The sequence below is a fragment of the Pseudochaenichthys georgianus genome, unplaced genomic scaffold (genome assembly GCF_902827115.2).
Source record: "Pseudochaenichthys georgianus unplaced genomic scaffold, fPseGeo1.2 scaffold_436_arrow_ctg1, whole genome shotgun sequence".
Classification (NCBI taxonomy): domain Eukaryota; kingdom Metazoa; phylum Chordata; class Actinopteri; order Perciformes; family Channichthyidae; genus Pseudochaenichthys; species Pseudochaenichthys georgianus.
In genome coordinates this window covers 88,671-111,906 of record NW_027263001.1, presented here as the reverse complement: position 1 = coordinate 111,906, position 23,236 = coordinate 88,671, and the positions used below count along the sequence as shown (strand labels likewise).

General features: G+C 42.0%; 1 protein-coding gene across 1 annotated transcript; it reads right to left on the bottom strand.

Annotated features, from left to right (window-relative positions):
• Positions 1–1,518: 1,518 nt before the first annotated feature.
• LOC117442482 (endoplasmic reticulum membrane sensor NFE2L1-like) lies at positions 1,519–21,704 on the bottom strand. Its single transcript, XM_034078485.2, has 9 exons — positions 21,637–21,704; positions 19,566–20,159; positions 18,687–18,863; positions 8,064–8,243; positions 5,926–5,994; positions 5,690–5,836; positions 5,430–5,565; positions 4,550–5,212; positions 1,519–4,414 (listed from the first exon to the last, which is right to left on the bottom strand). Exons 2-9 carry the CDS (start codon positions 19,845–19,847, stop codon positions 3,426–3,428), a joined length of 2,643 nt encoding a protein of 880 aa, XP_033934376.1. The 5' UTR covers positions 19,848–20,159; positions 21,637–21,704; the 3' UTR covers positions 1,519–3,425.
• Positions 21,705–23,236: the final 1,532 nt, after the last annotated feature.

Sequence of the window (23,236 nt, the reverse complement as noted above, 5' to 3'; positions counted from 1 at the left end):
GATGATCGCCTCCTTCGTGGTCCACACAACAAAGTAGCAGAGACTCCGGTCTGTGATGTGCAGCTGCCCTTGGACCTGGTGCCAGTATGGGTGATATATGACCCACCCTCCTCACGGAGACAGAAGGATGGTAACTGGACTGCCTCCACGATGGTCATGTTCATGTCACCAAAATCCTTGAATCTACACACAGCAAATAAACTCAAATGACACAACGAGATGTAAAAGGAGATCACACATACATACATACATACATACAGTATAGTCGATATAAAACTGGCCGCTTCAATCTGAAGAGCAACTAAAACAAAACACGGGAGTGTACCTTGTTCTTGTGAACACTAATGTTATCCACAGCACACACAGACCACGAAGTTCTTAAGGAGAAAACTAGTTACTGAAACAAAACACGTTAGTGTACCTTGTTAGCTAATGTTAGCTAGCTGACATTAACGTTACACATTGCACTCATATTACTCACCGAAACCTTGTAAAGCTGGTCCCGCTGCTCTTACAGAACCGACTAACTCCCCTTTCGTGTATGTACAGCTCTCAACGTGTCCCAGACTTGTAGTGATTTTCACCTCATTTTATACTTTTATTCTCATTCTGAAAGAAACAGGTGAAATTTGCTAACGTGACGGCCGTCTTTGTGATGGTGACGCGTATTGTGCGAGACGAGAGACCTGTAGTTCACTCAGCGGTTTCACACAAAAAAATGTGTAACTTCACAGTTTTACGACACATTTTAATTGTTTTGACTTGCAAAATATTCTTTTAAATTGACAAACATCATATGTGTCATTCGTGGCACAATTCAAACGGGATCAAAAGATAACCTTTCTCTTTCCATTGACTTCAATGTATAATTTTACGCTTCCGGGGTCCCATGGAGGCTCCCGGAAAGGGAGGGACTTTCGCCTCTCTATAACCGTAGTTAGACGTAACTCGATTTATTGCCAAAAAGCTATGTTACGACAAAGAAATCTGCCAAACACAAATGTCCTTACTTTTTGTGTTAAGTATATAAATGGTCCAGGGCATGTTAAGTTAATTGATGAGCACCCAATCACAAGAGAACTCGACTGACTCCAAAAAAGTAGGCAACACCATGTTTTTAGTTTTTTTTGTCTTTTTTAATATTGCAAAAGACGACAATCCAACATTCTTATAATAAAATAAATGAAAAAAACAATTGTTCCATCAGTGCTAGTGATAGACATGCAGCTTATTATTGGTTTTTAAACTTTTTATACATTTTTAAAAAGACATCAGACAGGTTTAGTTGGTTTCCTTTCCAGACACGGGTAAAACATAACCGCCTAAACCGAATCCAGCAACGTTAAATATTGGACATTTTTTAGCTGCTACAAAGTCATGTTCTGCCAACCATGCTTGTCCCTGAGGCATTATACATTTGCTTTTCAATAACACAATCATTGATCACTTGCATTACTTTTATCCAAACTATACTACTTTTGAACAGACCTGCAACCTAGAATACTGTATTTTCAGGTATTCTTTTTTTTTTATTACATCAAGTATTGACATGATTAATTCCTTTCACAGATTGTTCCATTAAGGAGTTTGTCAGCTGTGTGCACAACCACTAGATGGGGACATCCTATTTCACAAATAAGCCTAGAGTTTGGAGCAGGAAAATGTTGGAATCTAGAGGTACTATCATTTTTACAGCATCAATTAAAGGCACGTTATTTGTAATTTGATTATTTGACATTCATTTGGATCGACCGATCTTATCTATTAACAGCTTAACAAGTTGTACTGTTGTACCCCTGTCCTATATATCTATCTACCAACAGCTATTACAGTTTCTGATCCTGTGTTTTGAAATTAGGTAATGTGAGGTGGGCCTGCTCTTGAGCAACATTTGGAGCACAGGTCCCCCCCCCCCCTTAGTTGGAAGTAAGCAATAAGATTTCCACAGGTTCAGTCACATAGGTGTTGAATTACATAAAGAAAACATGTGGTGTCAATAGATTTAACATTTGAATCATTATAATCTGTCATTAATAATCACACAATTACAATACTAGTATTATGGGGTAGATTAAAAAAATACATAAAAATGATGTTTTAAAAAAAAAAGACGTGACAAACTTGTAAAATACATCAGTGGATTTTTCACTCTATAACAACATCTCAGTTTAGTTTTGATCATGAATCTTGACGATTTTCCGACACGAAGCGAAAGCATGGACCGCTGTGACCGCCCTCTGTATGATGTTTGCTCCACAGGGCATTATCTCTGCTGCGAGCTCCATCTGTTCCTCCAGTGGTGAACGCGTCCGCTCCCTCACGTCTCCTGTGCAACTTTTTAAAACTGACTTGCGCTTGCTTCAGTAAAATGCCTTTCCTCAGTTTTCACCACACTTATAGCAAACGAGTGCTTCATCTAAAACATGTAGCTTGTGCCGATTGCATTGTAATGTTTGTGTTTTTCTTAACGTTTGAAGTTTTCCAGAATTTAATAATAAATAAAAACGTGTTAAAGGCACAGGTAAATCCATCTAAACAATAGAAGCAAAACAGTGCGTCCCTTTGGGTCATGCCCCAGTCAGTTTCTTATATTCAGAACATCCTGGTGTATAGGATGACTGGTGTTTTTCAGGCCAGGTGCCATATTCACAACATTTGAGCTTGAATATATAAATTGTCAATAGGCAAGTCCTAGTATTGGCACTCTTAAAACAAAGGCTAATTTCCAGAATTGTAGTCTTAACGTACCTCATTGCAAGAAATCTAGAAAAGGTGGCAGATTTCTTCTCAGTAGAATTTGAAATGCTTCTGCAGGTGATGGCACTTCAAGTCTTTAAGTTTGACCTTTTTGGCAGCAGGATGGCCTTTGGTTATGTTACCATCCTTACACTCGACATGTTCGATCCCCATGACTCTACAACCTGCTAAAGAGTCTTTGTGTGACAGGTGGCCCCTATCAGCCCAAGACTGCATGACCACAACTTCCCTTTCTGTGTACTAGTCCCCCCCTTCCTTGGTGGGCCAGGGTCATTGTAGTGTCATGGTTACTGGCTATATTAGCTGACAGCCGGGATCCTGCCTGCCATCAGCCTTGTTCAACTCGGTATCTTCCAGCAGGATTGTGCCTAGGTTTTTAGCTAGCATTTTAAAGGACTGGTCCCAGATCATCTACTATTGCTTGTTTCCACTATGCAGAAGCCTAGAGTCTGCTCAGTCGTTGACAATAGTTGAACTCCTATTCCAGTGTATAAAATGTTGGAGAATGGAGATCAACATATTTTCTTATCACCGTAAACATCACTCTGAAACAACCTCCTTCAAATAACTCTGACTTCCTCTTTCTAACAATCCACCATTGTTCCTGCTTTTTTTGTGGTGATATCACACTCCTGTTAATGTCCAGAATGTCTTGATTTTCCACCTCCTCACTTCTTCTTGTCCCTCTGTTTCTTGCTGGGTTTTGTCCGTGGTAGCGCTGCCCCTTGTTGGCGTGAAGCTATGGTGACACTACCGTTGGACTCAAACTGAAGCAGGTGCTCCATAGAGTCCAACGGCATCCCCTCATTGTCCCTCAGCGTGGAAAATACATCCTGGTACAACGTGCTCAGCTGGCGTTTCATTTCCTGCAGGTTCCTCATGGCTTCCTGTTTCTCTCGGAGCAGCCGTGAACGGTAGCGCCTCAAACCCGATACGTTGTCTTTTAGTTCCAGCAGCACATCCAGTCTCCTCTTCCTACAGTTCTGGGCAGCGATCTTGTTCTTTCCGCGGCGTCGGATCTCCCGGACGAGTATGAGCTGCTCCTCGCTGAGTTGGTAATTGGCCATGAGGTCATTGAACTCCTCCACAGGCAGATTAACAATCAGTTCGTTGGAGAAGGGGAGCTTTCCGACTCGTGCTCGCCGCTCATCCCGGCTCCACATTCTGCTCTCAGTAATGCGTCTGGAAGAGGAGCGATGGTAAGGCTTGGCGTTGTCGTGTCGCGAGGAAGACTTGGTGTGCTTGGTGGGCATCTTCCCAAGGGACGGAGAAGAGTCGGAAGACAATGGCTGGTTGTACGTGTGATCATGGCCGATATTCTCCAGAAAAAAGCCATTGTACAGCTTGTGATCCCCAAAGGTGGGAAGAAAGGGATTCTTAAAATCTTCAGGGTAACCTCCTCCTACTGCCCCCATCTCTTCCTCTTCTAGATCCTCCTGCTTTATGGTGACCTCCATTTCCATTTCTGAACCTACTGAATCTTCTTCACCCTCTTCGTCTTCCTCTTCAGAGAAGGGACTTTCCACAGCCGACACACAAGAGGAAGACGAGGTTGAGGAAGAGGAATAAGAGGAGGCTTCAGAAGCACATTGAGAAGCAGGGCTGTGGCTAAAGTCCAGAGAAAGACCAGAATCTGAGCCTTCCTCCTCCTCTTCATCTAGGAGGAGAAAACAAGGAAAGATCAAGGTAAGTTCCACAGTTGTATTCAGCTTTATTTTGCTCTTATAAAAAGATACATTCAGTCAGCAGTAGTTACATTAGAAAAAGGTTTATTGACTTCCTGTTTATTTACCTTTCAGATGTATTGTTGATTGACCCTGATCTTCTGTAGCCGGTGTTACAGAGTTTGAGTCTTCATCCTTTCCGACCGTTTCCTGTTCAGCCATTCTACTGTCAAGGAAACCCTCCTCTTCCAGTCTGGTTGCCATCTCAGGACTGAATCCATCCTCCAGAGCCAGGTCCAGCAGTCTCATCTCATCCAAGATGGCCGCATCCTCTAAGAAGTCACTGAGTGGGCTAAGGAGACCATCTTCATTGGCAATATTCTCCTCTTCGTCAACCAGAAAGACACTGGAGGGAGAGGTCAGCAGGTCTTCAGTCATACCATTTCCCTCAGAAGACGGGCTCAACCTGGAAAGTGGCAAGTCACGTGAATGAAATGTGGCATCAAAGCTAGGCCGGCTCTCAGAGGAGGGGCATGGACCGCCTCCTATGGTATCGTCAAGACCTTGTGTTAGCAGATTCATGTTGAAGGTAGTTGTGCCATCTTCTGTATTTAGGCCCATACCGAAGTCTTCTGAAGGATCTTTAGCAAGCAGGTGTGTGTGGTTTGGAAGGCCTTGTGAGGGATTCACGTTAGAGCTTGTCAAAGTTCCCCTTGTGTTGACGGCTGAACTATGGTCATCCAACTCCGCACTGGGAGTGAGGGCAAGCAGGGCTGGAGACCGCAACAAACCTACAGACAAAGAATGGGCATTTTACTGAATGTTGAAGAATTGTAGGATATGCAACAACGCCTTTTGTGGTTTTATGACTTTTTTGGACCTTATTTAAAAATGTTAAAGTCTAAGATGTCTACATTGTTATTTATATCATTAGAGGAACATGTAGTCAATGGGACTGTACAACATGTCGAGTTGTTGATACATTCTTATAATAAAAGGTCAACTTACTATGCTGCCGGGGAGTATCCATTAAAAGGACCTCCTGATCAGCCTCTGTATCTCTTCTGCCATGGTTGTTATAATTTTGGTTTAGATCCTCACACCCAACACCTTGAAGGGTCCCAGTCATGTCAACCTCTGTGTTCTAGAGAGGAGACATTAACCAATATAGATCTTAAGTTTATTGTGTATTGGCTTACTTATCTTCAGATTTCTTCTTATACTATATTGCCAAATGTAAATGAATCTGCTTTCATTCTCCCAGTCACCTCAGGCTCCATGATGGCCAAAAGGTCCTGCCAGTCGAGCTCCATTTCCAAGAGAGGGTTTCCATGGTGGTTAATTTGGGACAGCAAGGGCTCTCTGCCTGGTGACTGATGTGCCAGGTCTTCCCTTCTACCCTCAACATCATGTAACTAAGGGGAAACGAGTAAGAACAATGATGAGTACTGTTTAAGGTCATGGAGGACATACAATGGACTGAAGAGTAGAGAAGAGGCTGTACCTGTTGTTCTTCTGTCAAGGGAAACGTTTCTTCCAACAGCCTCAAACACTCTTGGATTGAGGAAGAAGTCTGAAAATAGAGGAGAATAAATACAGATTTAAATAAAAAATAAAAACAAGGAAGATGAATTGCATTTGACTTAATGGCAGCTTTGACCAGCTGGGAGACTCGAACAATGATTTTAGGCGGTAAGGCTCAAGGGGTGGCTATGGCCGTAAATGGTTGATCGGAGACTGGTTTTGACTCTCATTTTTTCAACAACGATCATAAGAATTGGCTAAACATTGTGGACAGACATGTAGCATCTATAAAGGGTGATTCCTACTGCTATGTTGAACACTATACATGCTATACATGCTTCAGCTGTCTGAATGTGGGAGTGCATGCAGCAGAATGCAAACGTTTGGGACACAAGTTATCCCCACTGAAGTCCATTATCAGTATGAATGCACCGCAGGCTTCACGTTTCCACATCACATTTGTGTAAGTTGTGTAATATAAGCCGAGCAAAGAGAAAAGTTCCCTCCCCAGCTGATAAATCAGAAAACAAACTCTGCACTTATATAATTCTGCGGGGAAGTAACAATAGGTAAAACCTATCTGCGTTCTGTTAAGATATATTAAATGCTGGCACCAATCCAGCATTAAAGGATGAAGCATCCTGCTCAGATTCCAAGCATGACAAGCACTCTTATCACCTTACCTAACACCTAACAGTATATATGTCAGGCACGCTCCACTGATGCAGGATAATTAAGGTCACAACTTCCTGCTTAGCTGAATTCTAATATACAGATTTGTTTCTGACTTTGCAGTGTTTAGTTGCTTCGAACTGTTGTTTTATGAGAAGATATGACTATTAAAGGAGACATATTGTGCTCTTTTGCAGGTGCATACTTTCCACAATTCAATTCAAATGTTCTTTGTATAACTGTATTCCCCCTCTGTCCGAAAACACTCACTTTGAGCACCCGTCTCTTTTAGACCCTGCTCTAATTGGCTTGTGAGAAAAGTATGGTACACCCTTGCAAAGGTAGTTCTCAAGCCAAGGGTGTAGACCAGGGGTGTCAAACTCAATTTCATCTCGGGCCACATCAGCATCATGGTCGCACTCAAAGGGCCGGTTTTATATACATACAAAAAATACATATATAAATATTTAATATATTTAAAAGAATGTATTATATTACAGTATTGCCGTCTGCATTGGATTATTATCGGATAGGGTAATAACTTAAGTCTCTTCAGTGAGAATGTCACAAAATGATTTTAAAAGAAAAGCCAAATTCTGGAAAAAAAAGTCCAAATAAAATAAGTGACATTTTGAAAAAAAAAGTCTGATTCTGAGAAGAAAAGTCCAACTTGAGATGCATTGTGGGACATGTAGTTTATGGGCAACGTGCTTCTGTAAAGTAGCATGTAACCGTATAGTAAACATATTATATTCTTTGCAGGCTCTTGTGGGGCCGCATTAAATGAGGTCACGGGCCGGATTTGGCCCCCAGGCCTTGAGTTTGACACCCCTGGTGTAGACACTCTTTATATTATAGCAGCTGATTAAACATTATCTAACTTTGTCATCATCTGGTGACAACACTGCATGGCAGTTGTTCATCGAGGAGGAACATACAGTCATTGTTTTCTCAAATAGTTGTTTTACTTCGCAGGTGTGCGAAGATGTGAACTTCTATCAGTAGCTTTATTTCTTTATTCTTCACAATCCACTGTAGTCATCTTCAGTGTGTTTACCCCAGTGAACCAGCATGAATACCTTAAGGCAGTAGCTGTCACAAAAGGTTCTATACCATTCATAGGTTCAACACTACAAGGACTGAAGGAACTTTGACGAAAACATTTCCAACATTCCTTTCGAGAGCGATTTACCATACACATATAGAATATTTTCTAATTCATCAAAGTATTTATTTTCATGATGCCCTTTGGGATTGTGTTAATAGAAAAGGTGCTATAGCCAAAAAAGCAGCCTTCCTTTAACACTGAGGCCAAGTTTGTGGCATTCTATCCCAACAGGATGGTATTTCCACAATTGTATTATTTTTAAAGGAGCAAACACCTGAAATACTGGAGCATTGTATTATTATGTGAAAGTTATAATGAATCAGATTAAGATTCCTTACCTGGTCTGCTTCATTTTGAGTTGGCTCTCTGTTAGCATGGCTGTAGAGACCTCCTGGTATTCCTCTTCCTTCTGTCCTCCTCAGGTGTCCCTCATCATCATCATCATCATCATCATCATCATCCTCCTCCTCCTCCTCCACAGCACCACTGTGATGAATGGGTACATGATGGGTTCCTTCCTGGTTGCAGGGATAAAAAGGTATTTATGAATATTATGTACATCATGTTAGTTATGTCCTAACCACGACACGGTCCATCATATATGACTAACACTAGAACCGCCAGGGGTCGCTGCATACCGCCAACGGGTAAAATGTACCCGCTATTAGAATGCATTGATTTTCAAGGTACAATGTTCTTTTATTTATCATACTAGAACACGGGGTTAAGAGTGAGTTGTGATCGCACAGTGATGAAACTTATACTAATAGAATCTGTGGACTCTCAGCTTTTCATATTTGTATACTTCATGCAGATTGCTACCGTGAGTTATGTGCAAAGTGTCTCCCTATATCTCTCTCTTTCTCTATCAATCAGGAACCGCAGTAAACAACAGGCATCGCTATAGCAACACGTCATGTTTATGTTTTCGCGCGAGATCAATAGCGCGAGAAACACTGCATTTTCTATAAGGTAAATATTACCCGCTGGTGCTGGCAATTTTTTGTATCTGACTTCATATTGACAATTTTTAACAACAGAGGGCGCTACATAACAACATTTCAGGAAAATTCACGGACTGGGAGACTTGAATATTTTATTGAAAAACAGTTACATACAATCAAGAAACAGCTGCGGGTAAAATGTACCCGTTGGCGGTTCTAGTGTTAAATAAGCAATACATTATTTTTTAGGAAACTTATAACCATTGGAACCAAATTCACAAATGATCACCAGTCGAATCCTAAAGTGCCTACTGGTTGCCTGGCAACTGCATTCCCCAGTAACTAGTCCAGTACATAACCCAACTGTAAAATGTTTCCAAAGCCATACATTTTTCCAACTAGCACCCATCAGCATTCTTCCAAAGCTGTCATCACTATATTGTTGGAATAAAATCTGCACCCAGCAGACACAAAGGACTGGTAGGACCTTGGCCTACATACAATAACGTATTTTAAAAAGGTCACAGAGTGGCTGGAGTATTTTATATAAACAACTGATTTTAGACAAGCACTTGCTGGATATTTATAAAATAATATATATCGAAAGCATGAGAGCTTCAAATTAAGTTGATATCTTTTACCAAAAATGGGGGAAATTGGTGAGGTACACAACGGAAAGCTGTACAATTCATGTATGTATAAGAACTAATGATGCATCTTTTATCTGTTAACTACAGTTTACCCTAGTAATTCTGTTCATTATTTTCTTAAACATTTTCTTCATCTTATTAAGAGGTTGTTATTTTACAGACGTAACTGTATTTAATAATGTTGTGCATACCTTGTAAAGATATATGTTCTTAAAATGCATATGCAAAAAAAGAAATGCAACTTTTAACATGTATTTGGAATATTATATATTAGTAAGTTAGGTTACAACATGGAAAAGGCATTTTTCACTCTTATTTGGACCTTGTTTCACAGTTATGGCCACAATAAGACTGGTACAGAGACTGGACAGAAACAAACAAGGGTCGTCCTGAAGGCATCCCCATGCCAACCACTGGAACAATATAATGCAGCTCCACTATGTTCTATACTGCCAGCCATATGTACAGAAAGTGACAGACAGCCAGGCTCAGAATAGCTGTAACATTCTCCTGTCCTGACTGGAGCTTACAGACAAACCCAGTGACTCTCAGCAGCTGATCAACAAGGACACGTCTGGAGCTCCAACAACAATTGGTTAGGCCGGTTCCCTCACTGGGGCTAACCGTCACAACAAGCTACTCATTTATCTGCAGCAAAGAAATAGTTAACATTGTATTTAAAAATCTACAGCACAATCCTAGAATGTCTGCTCAATATTTATATTTGAAACTCTGTCTTGCTCAACCCTGTCTCCTAAAAATTACGTTCCCACAGAACTAAACTGCATTCTCAATTACGTTTAGCTAGAAACTTACACATTACGTTTGTTATGAACGTATCTTAAATACGTTTACTAAATCTTTGCCATTTATTGTCTTGCTTATAATAATGATAATAGTCATTTATAAATATCATTTTAGAGCACACATTTGAAATCGAGAATCGGGCTCGATATATTGTTAAATTAAAATCAGTAGGCGAGGCTGTAATTTCGCCAGCTGTTACTCTCATGAGCGAGGCAGAAAATAATAGTTCTATTTCGTCCCTACTGACCGCCAGAGGCGGTGCTTTTAGCACTGGATATGTCCATCGCACGCATGCGCAGTTCGAGTAATTAATAACAACAAAGTCACCTGTGACCCACGTGACTACGGCTACATAGGCCGGCGTCATTAGTGGAACGGTTCCTTTTCATCTTCTCGCGAGTACCGTAGTTGCATTTTTTTGTAACCTACAAACGTTCGTTGGAACGTTGGATCTAAGGATTTCCCCGCTTACAGCGGCTGAGTGCAGTTTCGCGACTATTCCAGTCGGGGCTACCCGTCCCCCAGGAGCTGTGGCCGGCTACGCGGAAAACTTCGACGGACAGTTTGGTGTCGGCTTGGTCGGTGATGGCAGTGTTTCCGCTCCCTCTCCCAGCCAAGCTGTCCTGATTTCTGTCTTGCTTACTACTTGGCTTTAACTTTTTTGGTGACGGCAGCGTTTCCGCTCCCAGGAGTTGCCTTGCTGTGCTATTTTGTACCTCTGCTGACCGTGGCGTTGTACCAAGCTATCATTAGCATTTGAGTGTCCAGCTTTTGCTGTGTTTCCTTGTTAATTAGTTAGCAGTAGCATCGCTCAGCCTAACAGTGTCCTGGCGCGCAGCGTCGGCTGACGCCTGGATTACCCGTGCTATTTTGCTTTAACTTTTTTTCTTGGTGACGGCAGCGGTTCCGCTCCCTCTCCCAGGAGTTGCACTTGTTGTGCTATTTTGTACTGCCGAGCTATTATTAGCATTTTTGAGTTAACAGTTTAGCTCAGTTTCCTCGGTTAGCTAGTTTCCAGTAGCGGGGCTTAGCCTAACTGTGTCCTGTCGCACAGCCACGTGGCTGACGCGGGATTAAGCCGGGATTCCGGCCAGTTTCTGGTTTTAGGCTGTGTTTACATTTAACCTCCCATCCAGTGAAGGCGGTGTTTTCGACCCCGCTCCTGGTGAGCGTGTTGCCTGATCGTTAGCAGCAACCGCCGGCTAAGCTGTCCTGTTGAGCTTCTTTATTTTATTTAGCTAGGTGAAGGCAGTGCTCTCGCTCCCGCTCCCTTTGCTGGTAACTTGGGTATAGGACATTTACATCCCTTGTCGTGTTCGGCGAGTAGGAGCATTGCTCTACTCTCCCGTTCAGCAGGTAGCTGGTGAAGGCTGTGTCCACCCGCTCCCGGTTGCCTTGCATCTGGCCACCTACATAATGGCTCATTCATGTAGTGCCTGTATAGCTCCTCTTGAGCCCGAGGATGGCCATGACCGCTGCCCCTCTTGCCTTGGTCTCGAGCATTTGAGGGAGGGTCTCACGCAGAACGCCTGCATGAACTGTAGCTGTATGCCTCGGGTGCTCAGAGTAGCTAGAGTTGCAGAGGTGGAGTTTTTTAGCGGCAGCCAACGAACACCTCTCCTCGTCACATCTTCCCCCAGAGCAGTTTAGCCGTTCCCGGTGACGCGGGAGAACGGCGGCTATGGGGTCACCCCCCAATAGGAGGTCTAGAAATAGGCTGTCCTCTAAGGTAGATCAATTAGCTGCCGACATGTGCATGATGAAGACGCTCCTCTTGGCCTTTGAGCCAGTATAGGGGCTGCTAGCTTGCCGCCCGTCCCTCCTTCGGTTGTCGCACCTTCACATGACGACGTCATGTCTCTAGCGGCTTCGGCTAACCTCTTCAACGAAGAGGTGGAGGACGAGGCCCCGCGAGGCTTCCCACTCCTCTGCTCAGGGTTCTCTGCAGGAGGAGGACGCCTCTATGGCGGCCATTATTCGTGCGGCCCTGACACGATTACAGCTTCCGGTTCCGCAGGCCGACCCGGCTCAGGCTAGCGCCTTTTTCAGGCGTAGCCCTGCCACTGTCCCCCTCACTGTTCCTCCTTCAGAGGAGTACCTGAGGGAGCTCCATGCATGCTGGAGGGACACCAAGGCCCTCTCCCACTCTGGCTCTGATGCCCGGACCTTGGCTGCCATGTAGGATCCGGCGAGAGTGGGGCTGGGTCGCATGCCACCCATTGAGCCCACCATCGCCTCCCTTATTCTGGCTCCTGATGAGGCTCTAAGGCAGGAGTGCCCACACTGTTTTGGCTGGTGAGCTACTTTTGAAATGACCAGCTCACGAGGTCTACCAACCAAAAATAAAATCCCAAATTGCAAGGGTTGCTGAATAACACGTTTTATTTATACATGGGATAACTACAATAGGGCTGCAACAAACGACTAATTTGATAATCGATTAATCTATCGAGTAATGAAACGCTTAATCGACTATTCGGACTATTATGCCTTGCACAATTTCTCAAACGCTCTTATTTAGCCATCAACTTTTAGATTTAGCTTGAGGTTGTTTTAGGCATGTGGAAACTAACAATGAAGACAATAAAGATGAATACTTGATTCAAAAATACATATATTATTAAATTAACTTAACAAATTGTTTACAAAACTAACATTGCTTTTTATTTAAATTAAATAAATAATATTTCACATCAAAAGAAACAACAGTGTTTTAACAAATCGTATTCCACCACACGCGGCGCGTTACGGCTCAGAAGGGTCCCAGAAGCGTCCCAGAAGCGTCCCAGAAGCGTCTCGGCGCAGGGCTTCTCTAAAATTAGGATGAATCCTATTTTTGACGCGACGCAGCCGTAAGGTAATGTCGGGCAGGCAGGAAGTGGAACGTTCAGAGCATATATATATATATATATATACAGTGGGGCAAAAAAGTATTTAGTCAGCCACCAATTGTGCAAGTTCTCCCACTTAAAAAGATGAGAGAGGCCTGTAATTTTCATCCTAGGTACACTTCAACTATGAGAGACAGAATGGGGGGAAAGAATCCAGGAAATCACATTGTAGGATTTCTAATGAATTCATTGGTGAATTCCTCGGTAACATAAGTATTTGGTCACCTACAAACAAACAAGATTTCTGGCTCTCACAGACCTGTAACTTCTTCTTTAAGAGCCTCCTCTGTCCTCCACTTGTTAACTGTATTAATGGCACCTGTTTGAACTCGTTATCAGTATAAAAGACACCTGTCCACAACCTCAAACAGTCACACTCCAAACTCCACTATGGCCAAGACCAAAGAGCTGTCAAAGGACACCAGAAACAAAATGGTAGACCTGCACCAGGCTGGGAAGACTGAATCTGCAATAGGTACGCAGCTTGGTGTGAAGAAATCAACTGTGGGAGCAATTATTAGAAAATGGAAGACATACAAGACCACTGATAATCCCCCTCGATCTGGGGCTCCACGCAGACCTCCCCCCGTGGGGTCAAAATGATCACAAGAACGGTGAGCAAAGATCCCAGAACCACACGGGGGGACCGAGTCAATGACCTGCAGAGAGCTGGGACCAAAGTAACAAAGGCTACCATCAGTAACACACTACGCCGCCAGGGACTCAAATCCTGCAGTGCCAGACGTGTCCCCCTGCTTAAGCCAGTACATGTCCAGGCCCGTCTGAAGTTTGCTAGAGAGCATTTAGATGATCCAGAAGAGGATTGGGAGAATGTCATATGGTCAGATGAAACCAAAATAGAACTTTTTGGTAAAAACTCAACTAGACGTGTTTGGAGGAGAAAGAATGCTGAGTTGCATCCAAAGAACACCATACCTACTGTGAAACATGGGGTGGAAACATCATGCTTTGGGGCTGTTTTTCTGCAAAGGGACCAGGACGACTGATCCGTGTAAAGGAAAGAATGAATGGGGCCATGTATCGTGAGATTTTGAGTGACAACCTCCTTCCATCAGCAAGGGCATTGAAGATGAAACGTGGCTGGGTCTTTCAGCATGACAATGATCCGAAACCACCCGCCCGGGCAACGAAGGAGTGGCTTCGTAAGAAGCATTTCAAGGTCCTGGAGTGGCCTAGCCAGTCTCCAGATCTCAACCCCATAGAAATCTTTGGAGGGAATTGAAAGTCTGTGTTGCTCAGCGACAGCCCCAAAACATCACTGCTCTAGAGGAGATCTGCATGGAGGAATGGGCCAAAGTACCAGCAACAGTGTGTGAAGACTTACAGAAGATGTTTGACCTCTGTCATTGCCAACAAAGGGTATATAATAAAGTATTGAGATTAACTTTTGTTATTGACCAAATATTTTCCACCATAATTTGCAAATAAATACTTTCAAAATCCAACAATGTGATTTCCTGGATTCTTTCCCCCCATTCTGTCTCTCATAGTTGAAGTGTACCTAGGATGAAAATTACAGGCCTCTCATCTTTTTAAGTGGGAGAACTTGCACTATATATGTATATAATAAGTGTCAGTACGATTTTATTTTGTATGTGCGTGCATTTCCTGTTCGGAAAGTGTCGCTGTACTGATAGTGGCGATTTTATTTTGTAATTCTTAGCGTGCACGCACTTCCTGTCCTGAGAGTGGAGGTGTCCTGAGACTGGCAGGCTCCCATGCATTTTTTTACCCACTTATGGAAGCTCAGGGTAGTAATACAAAAACCAACATTTCTTAAAATGTAAATTTTAAATGTGAATGGCACGATATCCAAAACATGTTTTTTGAGGAATAGCTGGAATATGAAATTTATAAGAAAATGTAATTGCAAAGATACTTCAAGAATACCACCTCACCGGGTCCAAAAAGACCCACTGGAAGCTTGGGGTAGTAATACAAAAACTACAATTTCTTAAAATATCAATTTAAAATTTGAATGGCATGATATGCAAAACATGCTTTTTGAGGAATAGCTGTAATATGAAATGATAAACAAAATGTAATTATAAAGATACTAAAAGAAAACACCTCACCCGGTCAAAAAAGACCCACTTATGCATCTAAGGGTTAAGAGGAGGGATTGCAAAACTGGGGGGTTTTAAATGTGCGTTCGTTTGAAATTTGTGTCAGGCTGACCTGAACAGGCCAGCGTTCAGGTTTCAAAACAAACCAGTTGGGCCCAGGCTAATAAAGTGTTGCGTGTGACTGTATGTGAGTTAGTGTGTATGAGTGCTACTTGATACATGAGTAGACTTCAAAAACACTGGGAGGTGGGGGGGGGCGGGGCTATTTATATATTGTACACTGTGTGTGTTCTGCATGGTGTGTTCTGCAGATTATTTTTATTGAATGCACGAAGACGCAACCTTTTTTAACATGAGTGTGTGCGGGACGGTTTCCCTTTGATTCTATTGGCTCTAACGGTCAGAAAGATATGTCACATGTCAAAATCGAAGAAGGGGGGCCAGAGATAAGGAAAATCCACCCAAATGGCCCCAGAAGAGGTTTATTTTGCTAAATCTGTCTAAAAAGGTCAAATATCACTTGTTTTGCATCAATCTTGATACAGGGTACATATTATATGTTGTACTTTGGATTACTAAAGCTTTTAGTCTACTAACCCATCATCCAAGGTTAGTTTTCACTATAAGTACAAAATATGTTTTGGACAAACACTATAATTTACAGTTTTTTTACCATGTTCAATCTGGATTTTCTTTAAATTAAAAAACATCTATATTGAGTCTGACTTTTCTACATGATCCAACTCACATGTTTATCATTACTTTGAGAAAAAAGATTATTAATTTAACCCTTTTTAGAAGGGAAGATATGGTCATTTGTTCTGGGAATGTCATTTTCGAGCCTGAAACCTGAAAAACAGCTTGGGGCTTAAGAGGTTAAAGAAATAGAAAATACACGTATTCACTTATGTAATCAAGCATAAAAGTACAAAGTATTATAAATGGAAAGATTTATGGTAATATTATACATTTTATATTTTAAGTAAACTACTTTTTTTGTAGTACAGTACAGTACTTGAGTAAATGTATTTAATTACTTTCCAACACTGAAGGATGGATTGATCAGTCAAACAGATATGTTGCAACGTTAGCAACATATAAATTAAAGTTGTGTTTCTGCCCATTTGACAAATGCAAGTTAAATATTCGCTCTCTTGTAGCTCCGTTTTGTATAAAAATGTCTGTCTTTTTAGCAGCTAAAAGCTCCTCTTTGCTTTTTCACTGAATCCAGCTGACTGCTGCAACCAGAAACCCACAGGAGGCAAGCAGTGAGGGAGAACCTAAACGACATCTTTCACAATATTACATTATGCTGATTATGTTGTTATGGTACAAAAAGAGAGCACATGGTTTTTAACACTGTATGAATGTGTTCCAGTGGCGAGCCGTGACTTTTATACGTAGGCCCTGTAACCCCCACCCCTTCCCTCGAAAAAGAAAAAAGAAGAGTTATTACGTCACAGCGTATACTTCAGCGGGATATCAAAACACAGCAATGACAGCGACCCTCTACCACACAAAACAACACTTGTAAATAACCCAATTTGTGTTCTTTGAAATTGAAAAGGATATTGCATTATATTTGTTACTTTCGTTGCAGTTGTATATTTCTTAAGTGTAATTTGGCTTGGCTTCCTATTTTGTGGACATGCTTTTATTTTGAAGGCGAGTTTACGCTGTTGACAGGAAGTTGTTGTTGCTGTGGAAACAAGAAAAGCTTCACAGCGGGCGGAACTTGTCATAAAGTCTGCGATAATAAAACCCACCCATTTAGAGGGAAGATATGATTGGTCAATTGTACTGTCATTTGACATTACTCTCTCGTTCAGTTACTATAGCGAGCCCTCTCTGAATGTACAGCAGGACCACCAATCAGCTCCACAACAAGCCAGTTGGGCCCAGGCTAATAAAGTGTTGCGTGTGACTGTATGTGAGTTGGTGTGTATGAGTGCTACTTGATACATGAGTAGACTTCAAAAACACTGGGAGGTGGGGGGTGGGGGCTATTTATATATTGTACACTGTGTGTGTTCTGCAGATTATTTTCAACATGAAGGATGTGGCAATCAGGTAGTGCATGTGTTACGGGCCAAAGCATGACCAGGCATGTCTGAGGTGTTGCTCTTAATAAATGTTCCTGCAGGCCACAACAAGAAGTGAACGCTGCCACCCAGATCACATGACCATCAGCTGATTGCCCTGACTCTACCTGCTGTATGTGACCTGACTTAAAGAAATAGAAAATACACGTATTCACTTATGTAATCAAGCATAACAGTACAAAGTATTACGGCTTGCCACTGATGTGTTCACATTTGAAATGAGTCTTTCAATCAGCTGTGGAAAACTTTTTTCAAGCTGGTTGATTTTATTTCCTCTTCACATCAGGTCACTGTGTGTGTGTGTGTGTGTGTGTGTGTGTGTGTGTGTGTGTGTGTGTGTGTGTGTGTGTGTGTGTGTGTGTGTGTGTGTGTGTGTGTGTGTGTGTGTGTGTGTGTGTGTGTGTGTGTGTGTGTGTGTGTGTGTGTGTGTGTGTGTGTGTGTGTGTGTGTGTGTGTGTGTGTGTGTGTGTGTGTGTGTGTACTCTGTACTTCATGTTCCTGCTACTTCTGTGACACAAGTAGACTTCTAACACACTTCATTCCACAGGCTGCTGTTTGGCTGTGGAAACAAATGTATTTTGACTTGTAGAAACAACTATTTTACATATTATTATCAGTTCTAGTTGGAATCCGAGAGCATGTGAGCTCTTGTAAACTAATAGTAAAAACGTAGAATTGGAATTAAAACAGGTTAGTACAACTTCTTTCAAGCGTATGCCGCCCTTCAGACTGGCTGGAAACCCTCGTGAGCAGAATGGAAAGCACCCTTTCTTCAAATTTCTCCCAACAAAAGTGAAACTCCTCACGTGTGCTAAAAATAGTTTTGTCTCTAGACCCAACAGTGTTATGGCGTGGACAAAGATCAACGCTGATCTGAACCTGTTGGAGCCACTTATTATATAGAGCTTTTGCATTTTTATCATTTTTATTATTAAGGAATGTTAAGCTATTTATGTAATTATGTTTTGATAATGGGCACATTTTTAGTGAATGAGTGTGAGATGTGTGTGGGCGTGGATGAAAGTCTTTAAATAGACAAGATAAATGTGAAAGGGGAAAGCCAACATTTTTCCAACCACATAATTGTGCACTATTTTACACATTACTCTACACAGTAAAATACCTTAGCAGATAGCATTCTATTTGTTTGACACCTTCACCTAACCCCAATAAGCTTCAGAAGATTAAAAGACTAGGAAAGCAATTTCAGAACCAAACAGAAGCACGTCAACCCTTTTGCTTTGACTGGATTTGCCTCTTGTGACTTCATAACATGACCATTTCCTCTCATGGGAAACTATTGAGCAATTAGCCTTTTTCCCACAGAACCCACAGCAACCTTCTAAATGGTGTTGGTTAGACTTCAGCCAAAAATCAATGTTATGCTAATCTTAGCTCTTAAGTGGTCTGGTTCTGAAAACACTCCAGAACAAGCTGAAGCACAAATCCTGACTGCTGTTAAAGAGAGAACCAGCTGTACCTCATTATCCTCCTCCTCCTCTTCATGCAGGACAACAGCTCTGGATTCCACAGGTAGGGCCGTTGGTTCTCTCTCCCCCCCAGCAGCGGCTCTCTCCAGGGACAGGTCTGTACATCCTAAGGGGAGAGGATCCGTGTCCCTCTGGACCAGCCATGTTTCCACTTCTGAATGAGGAACCTGTGGAGAAAAGGTAAGAGGTTGTTAAATCAAAAATGTGCCTAGTCAAAGGAAAGCTAAAAAGTTAGAACCCTAATTTCCATATTATTGTTATTCTAGCCCAGAAGAGTGGTGCAGGGATAACATGTTGGTAACCCAACCCAAAAGTTATCATCACAAGGGTTCAAACGACAAAAGGCAATGGGATTTCTCCATTGGATTTTGGAATATTGTAGAAATTAAGATCTATGGCAAACAAATGTTCTTGATACTGAAACATTTGTTAATAATTCTCCACACATTAACGCTACTTTTATAAAAGTTGAAGTGTAAATGCAATTTCCAGAGCTAAAAACAGCTAACGTTAGTCTATAAAGGAACTACATCACGATCGCAAGACTGGTCATCATCACAGCTCATCGTCACAGCTAAGCTAAGTGTAGCTAATGTTTGCAGTGATGAAGTTTAGTTCACATTAAGCCATTTGTTAGCAACCGATGTTTTGGGACACGAAAAAGCTTCATACGTTCACCAGTGGGGTATTTACTGACCACTTTTATGTCGTAGAACAAAATGTAAGAATCCCTTCAATTTGTGTTAGCCACAGACCTTATTTGAAGTATCTAATCAAAAGAAGTAAAAAAAAACGTAGACTTTAAAACAAGGGAATCAAAAGTGGTACAATTCGAACTATTTCTGAGTTTCAGGACTAATTCCTCCCACCTGTAGTCTGTCCAGGGAGCGGACCAAGCCCAGCAGCCTCCGGGTCGTGAAGAAGCCGTCCAGGTCCACGCTCTTGGGGTGCAGTGCCTGGCCGTCCTCCATGCGGTTGCGGAGGTTGTGGAACTGCGTCTGGGTCAGCAGCGAGGTGGGGCCCAGGATCATGTCGTGCCAGGGGGGGGCCAGGTACGGCTCCAGCCCCATGTCCACCCGCACGCCACACAGGCTGAGCAGGATGGCCATCTGGATGAGGCCCTCCGTTAAGTACTTCTTCAGGTACAGCATGGTGCCGGGCTCAGGGCTCAGCTCAGAGTCCAAAAAGAGGACTGTCTCTTCTGTCTCTAGAAGATAGTGCTGACCTCTCTATGGAACGTCACGGAAAGAATCAAAAACAAAAAACCTTGATTCTGAGATTCTTTCCCCGTAAATATTGGTTGGTAAGGAAATGTTATTATTGTAGTCCAGAACAAGACATTTTTTTGTTAGGTGTCCAATCGAAAAGAAATAATTATTGGGATAAAAACATCTAGAAAGATCCGCAATTAAACTTTCCCAAGTTCATCTTAAACCTGTTGCTCTTCGTGGAAACTTCACTGCCTGTGAATTAAAAAGAAAGAAAGGAATAGATAAATTATTACAAAAGTTGTGGCAAATATCATTTGTAAAGCTTTAAACTCTGCATATAAAACTGTGATTTGTACCACAATAACATTAAAACTTCAGCTATTGCTTCAACTTATAGAGGGACTACTTCTACTACAGTCCAGTATCATTGCACCCTGTTCTAGAGATAATAATAACGTAACAACACTTATCAGAGCTAATCTCCATTCAGAGTGCAGTCTGACCGGCTTTCACGGTGCATGTGATGAGATAAGGCAGACACACAGTAACTTCTAGAAGGAGTTTGGTAACCTCCCGCCTCTGTTACTCACTGCTGCCGCATGATGAAACTGCCAGTGTTCGCCTGGAAAGAGCCTCTCCCTGTCTCCTCCCTCCCTCCCTCCATGCTAACCTGTTTACTAAAGCAGCAGAGGAACACACCCAGGGATATAATAACTGTTATAGTTCAGTGTGATGCCGTACTCGTATATCCCTTTAGGTATGGTTGCCTTGTTCAATTCATATAGACTTCATGTGTACTTTATTTTTGTTGGCTTACATTTTAGGGTTGTTTTCTTTTATTCTGTCAATAATTTATTGAAATGTCAGAAAGACAAAGACCAATTTACATCTTTGTGGACAATTAAAGCCATATAACCTAGCAGGTTACCTATTGACAGTACAACAGTTGCATAGGCTGCCAATGCATGTGGTTAATGGTGATGCTTGATCATGCTAATCAAATTATTGGTTGCTGATCTACTTCCTCCTAAAAGAATACTTACCATGCTAAAAATGGGCCATGTGTGTTGTTCTATTGTCAATAATTATTATAAAACTGTTATAGGTGCATTCATATGTAGCATTTTATGGTCAAGGTATAAAACAATTTTAATATGTGCAATCTGTAGCAATGCATCACGTTTTATAAACTGTGTTAGGCTACGTGTGTCATATCCTGATGTGTGGCAGAGTAAAAGTAACACACTAAAATACTTAGTAAAGTAAGTACACAGCAGCACAATATCACACATGTGTGTTTTATACTTGTTTCTGTGTAACTAGACGACCATACATTGCATCAATATTAAGCTCCTAAATGTCTTGCATGGTGAGCAAGTTCTCTGTGGCAACACGTTACACAATGTTTTCATCCCTCGTGCCAACACAGTAAATATCACGAGACGTTTGACAACAGAAAGTGACCGAAAACACCGCGGAGCACTGCCAACAGTCAACACATCACACACTACTTCAGGAACATTAAACGCACCATGACATCACTTCTGGCATGTTCTTTGATAGCCTACATTCAAAACAACGCACTTTCAAAAGCTCATTCAGAGTAAAGTTGTTAAGAGTACTAATACAACATTACAGCGTATAACAGTTAAGAATGTCATTACAGTAGGCCTATGTCAGCGTACAGTTGTTAACAATATGTTTGGAATATCATATCAATGTGTCTCACCAGTTCACAGTGTCTCTCTGTCCCGTCGTCAGTATCTGCTCTGCTCACCGAGGGTAGGCGAGCGATTTAAAGGGACACCGAGTGGTGACGTATGACATCTAGTCCCACCCACCAACTCTGTGTGTGTGTGTGTGTGTGTGTGTGTGTGTGTGTGTGTGTGTGTGTGTGTGTGTGTGTGTGTGTGTGTGTGTGTGTGTGTGTGTGTGTGTGTGTGTGTGTGCGTGCGTGTGTGTGCGTGTACGTGTACGTGTCAGACCCGGCGTCCAGGATTTGGGCACGCTGTTTTAATCAGGGCTGAATACAACATTTGAATTGTTTTATTATTATGTTTATTGTTGTTATTTGTGGGGCTTTGTCTTAATATTTATTTTTGTTTTAAACTATATTGAAAGATTAGTTTAATATCATTTTTTTTATTTTGCTATGAAATTCTGAATGACATTCTGAATGAAAGGCTGCGCGCGAGACTGGTTTTTCGCTGGGTTCAGTCGTGTGGGTTTTTGAGTGAGATGCGGCACAGCAGCCTGTCAGTTTATACTCTTCCTAGGTTAGTTTGGCTATTATCATTTATATTTAACTGCAACAATGGATATCAGGAAGTGGTTTATGAAAGGAATATGGCAACTCAGCGCCAGATGCAGGCACATTAGAAGAAATCAGTTACGTTACCAACGAGCTAGCAAGCCAGCCAGGGACAAGGGAGGCTGGCAATCAATTATATTTTGAAGAGAAATTGACTCTCAAGCCGGCTCTCTCACAAACTCCTGCTCTGTGCGCAAGCAGACCGCTGCACACGCTATCTGCCTCGCTCAACCTCACTCCACCCAGGGCCGCCTTAATGCACGGGCTGACCTGGGCTGAAGCCCAGGGGCCTACGGAGATCAGGGGCCTATCATGAGCCAATAAAAAAGTTTTAAAAAAAAAGTAAATTTAAAAAAAAAAGTTTTTTATTTCGGATGTTTTTAAAAAACATTTAAATAAACAAAGTCTTGGCTTTCAGAATATGAAACTTTTATTTCCAAAATCACACGATAAATACATTTTTGAAGCTTGTAAAGGGAAGATGACAGCTCTCACTCGTCACTCACTCCCCCTCCCTCCGGCTGAAATTATGAATGTAAGGCGTATAGTAATCATAGATAACACGGCAGGGTCCGTTACAGTTTGTTTTCATCTGGTTTCAAATAAACAAAGTCTTGGCTTTCAGAATATTAAACTTGTTTCGGCAAATTCAGACGACGTTGAAGCTTGTAACGGCATAATTACAAGCGGAGAACGGAGTAACTTGACGTCACAGCAGGCATAACAACAGCCGGTGTTTCTCGTGAGTGTTTTCCCCGGGAAACAAACACAATACACACAAACGCAAAAATACACAAACACACACACACACACACACACACACGAGCTTCCCCCAGACCAGTAATCCAAACGAAAATATCTTCCCTCCATACTATTTTGATAATTTGCTCCGCTAATCAATCAGATCGATGGATTCCAGAGATTTTTCTCAAAAATGATGACTCCGCAACAGTCAGTGGGAACCACTTAACAGCCAATCAGGATGAGAATATGCTTCACATGTGACTTATTCAAATTG

Coding starts and splice junctions, on each gene's coding strand:
- LOC117442482 (XM_034078485.2), bottom strand. CDS start 19,847: ATGCTGTACCTGAAGAAGTACTTAACGGAGGGCCTCATCCAGATGGCC. Junction 18,864..19,565: donor GCTCCCTGGACAGACTACAG/GTGGGAGGAATT, acceptor TTTTCTCCACAG/GTTCCTCATTCAGAAGTGGA. Junction 5,995..8,063: donor CTCAAAATGAAGCAGACCAG/GTAAGGAATCTT, acceptor CTCTATTTTCAG/ACTTCTTCCTCAATCCAAGA.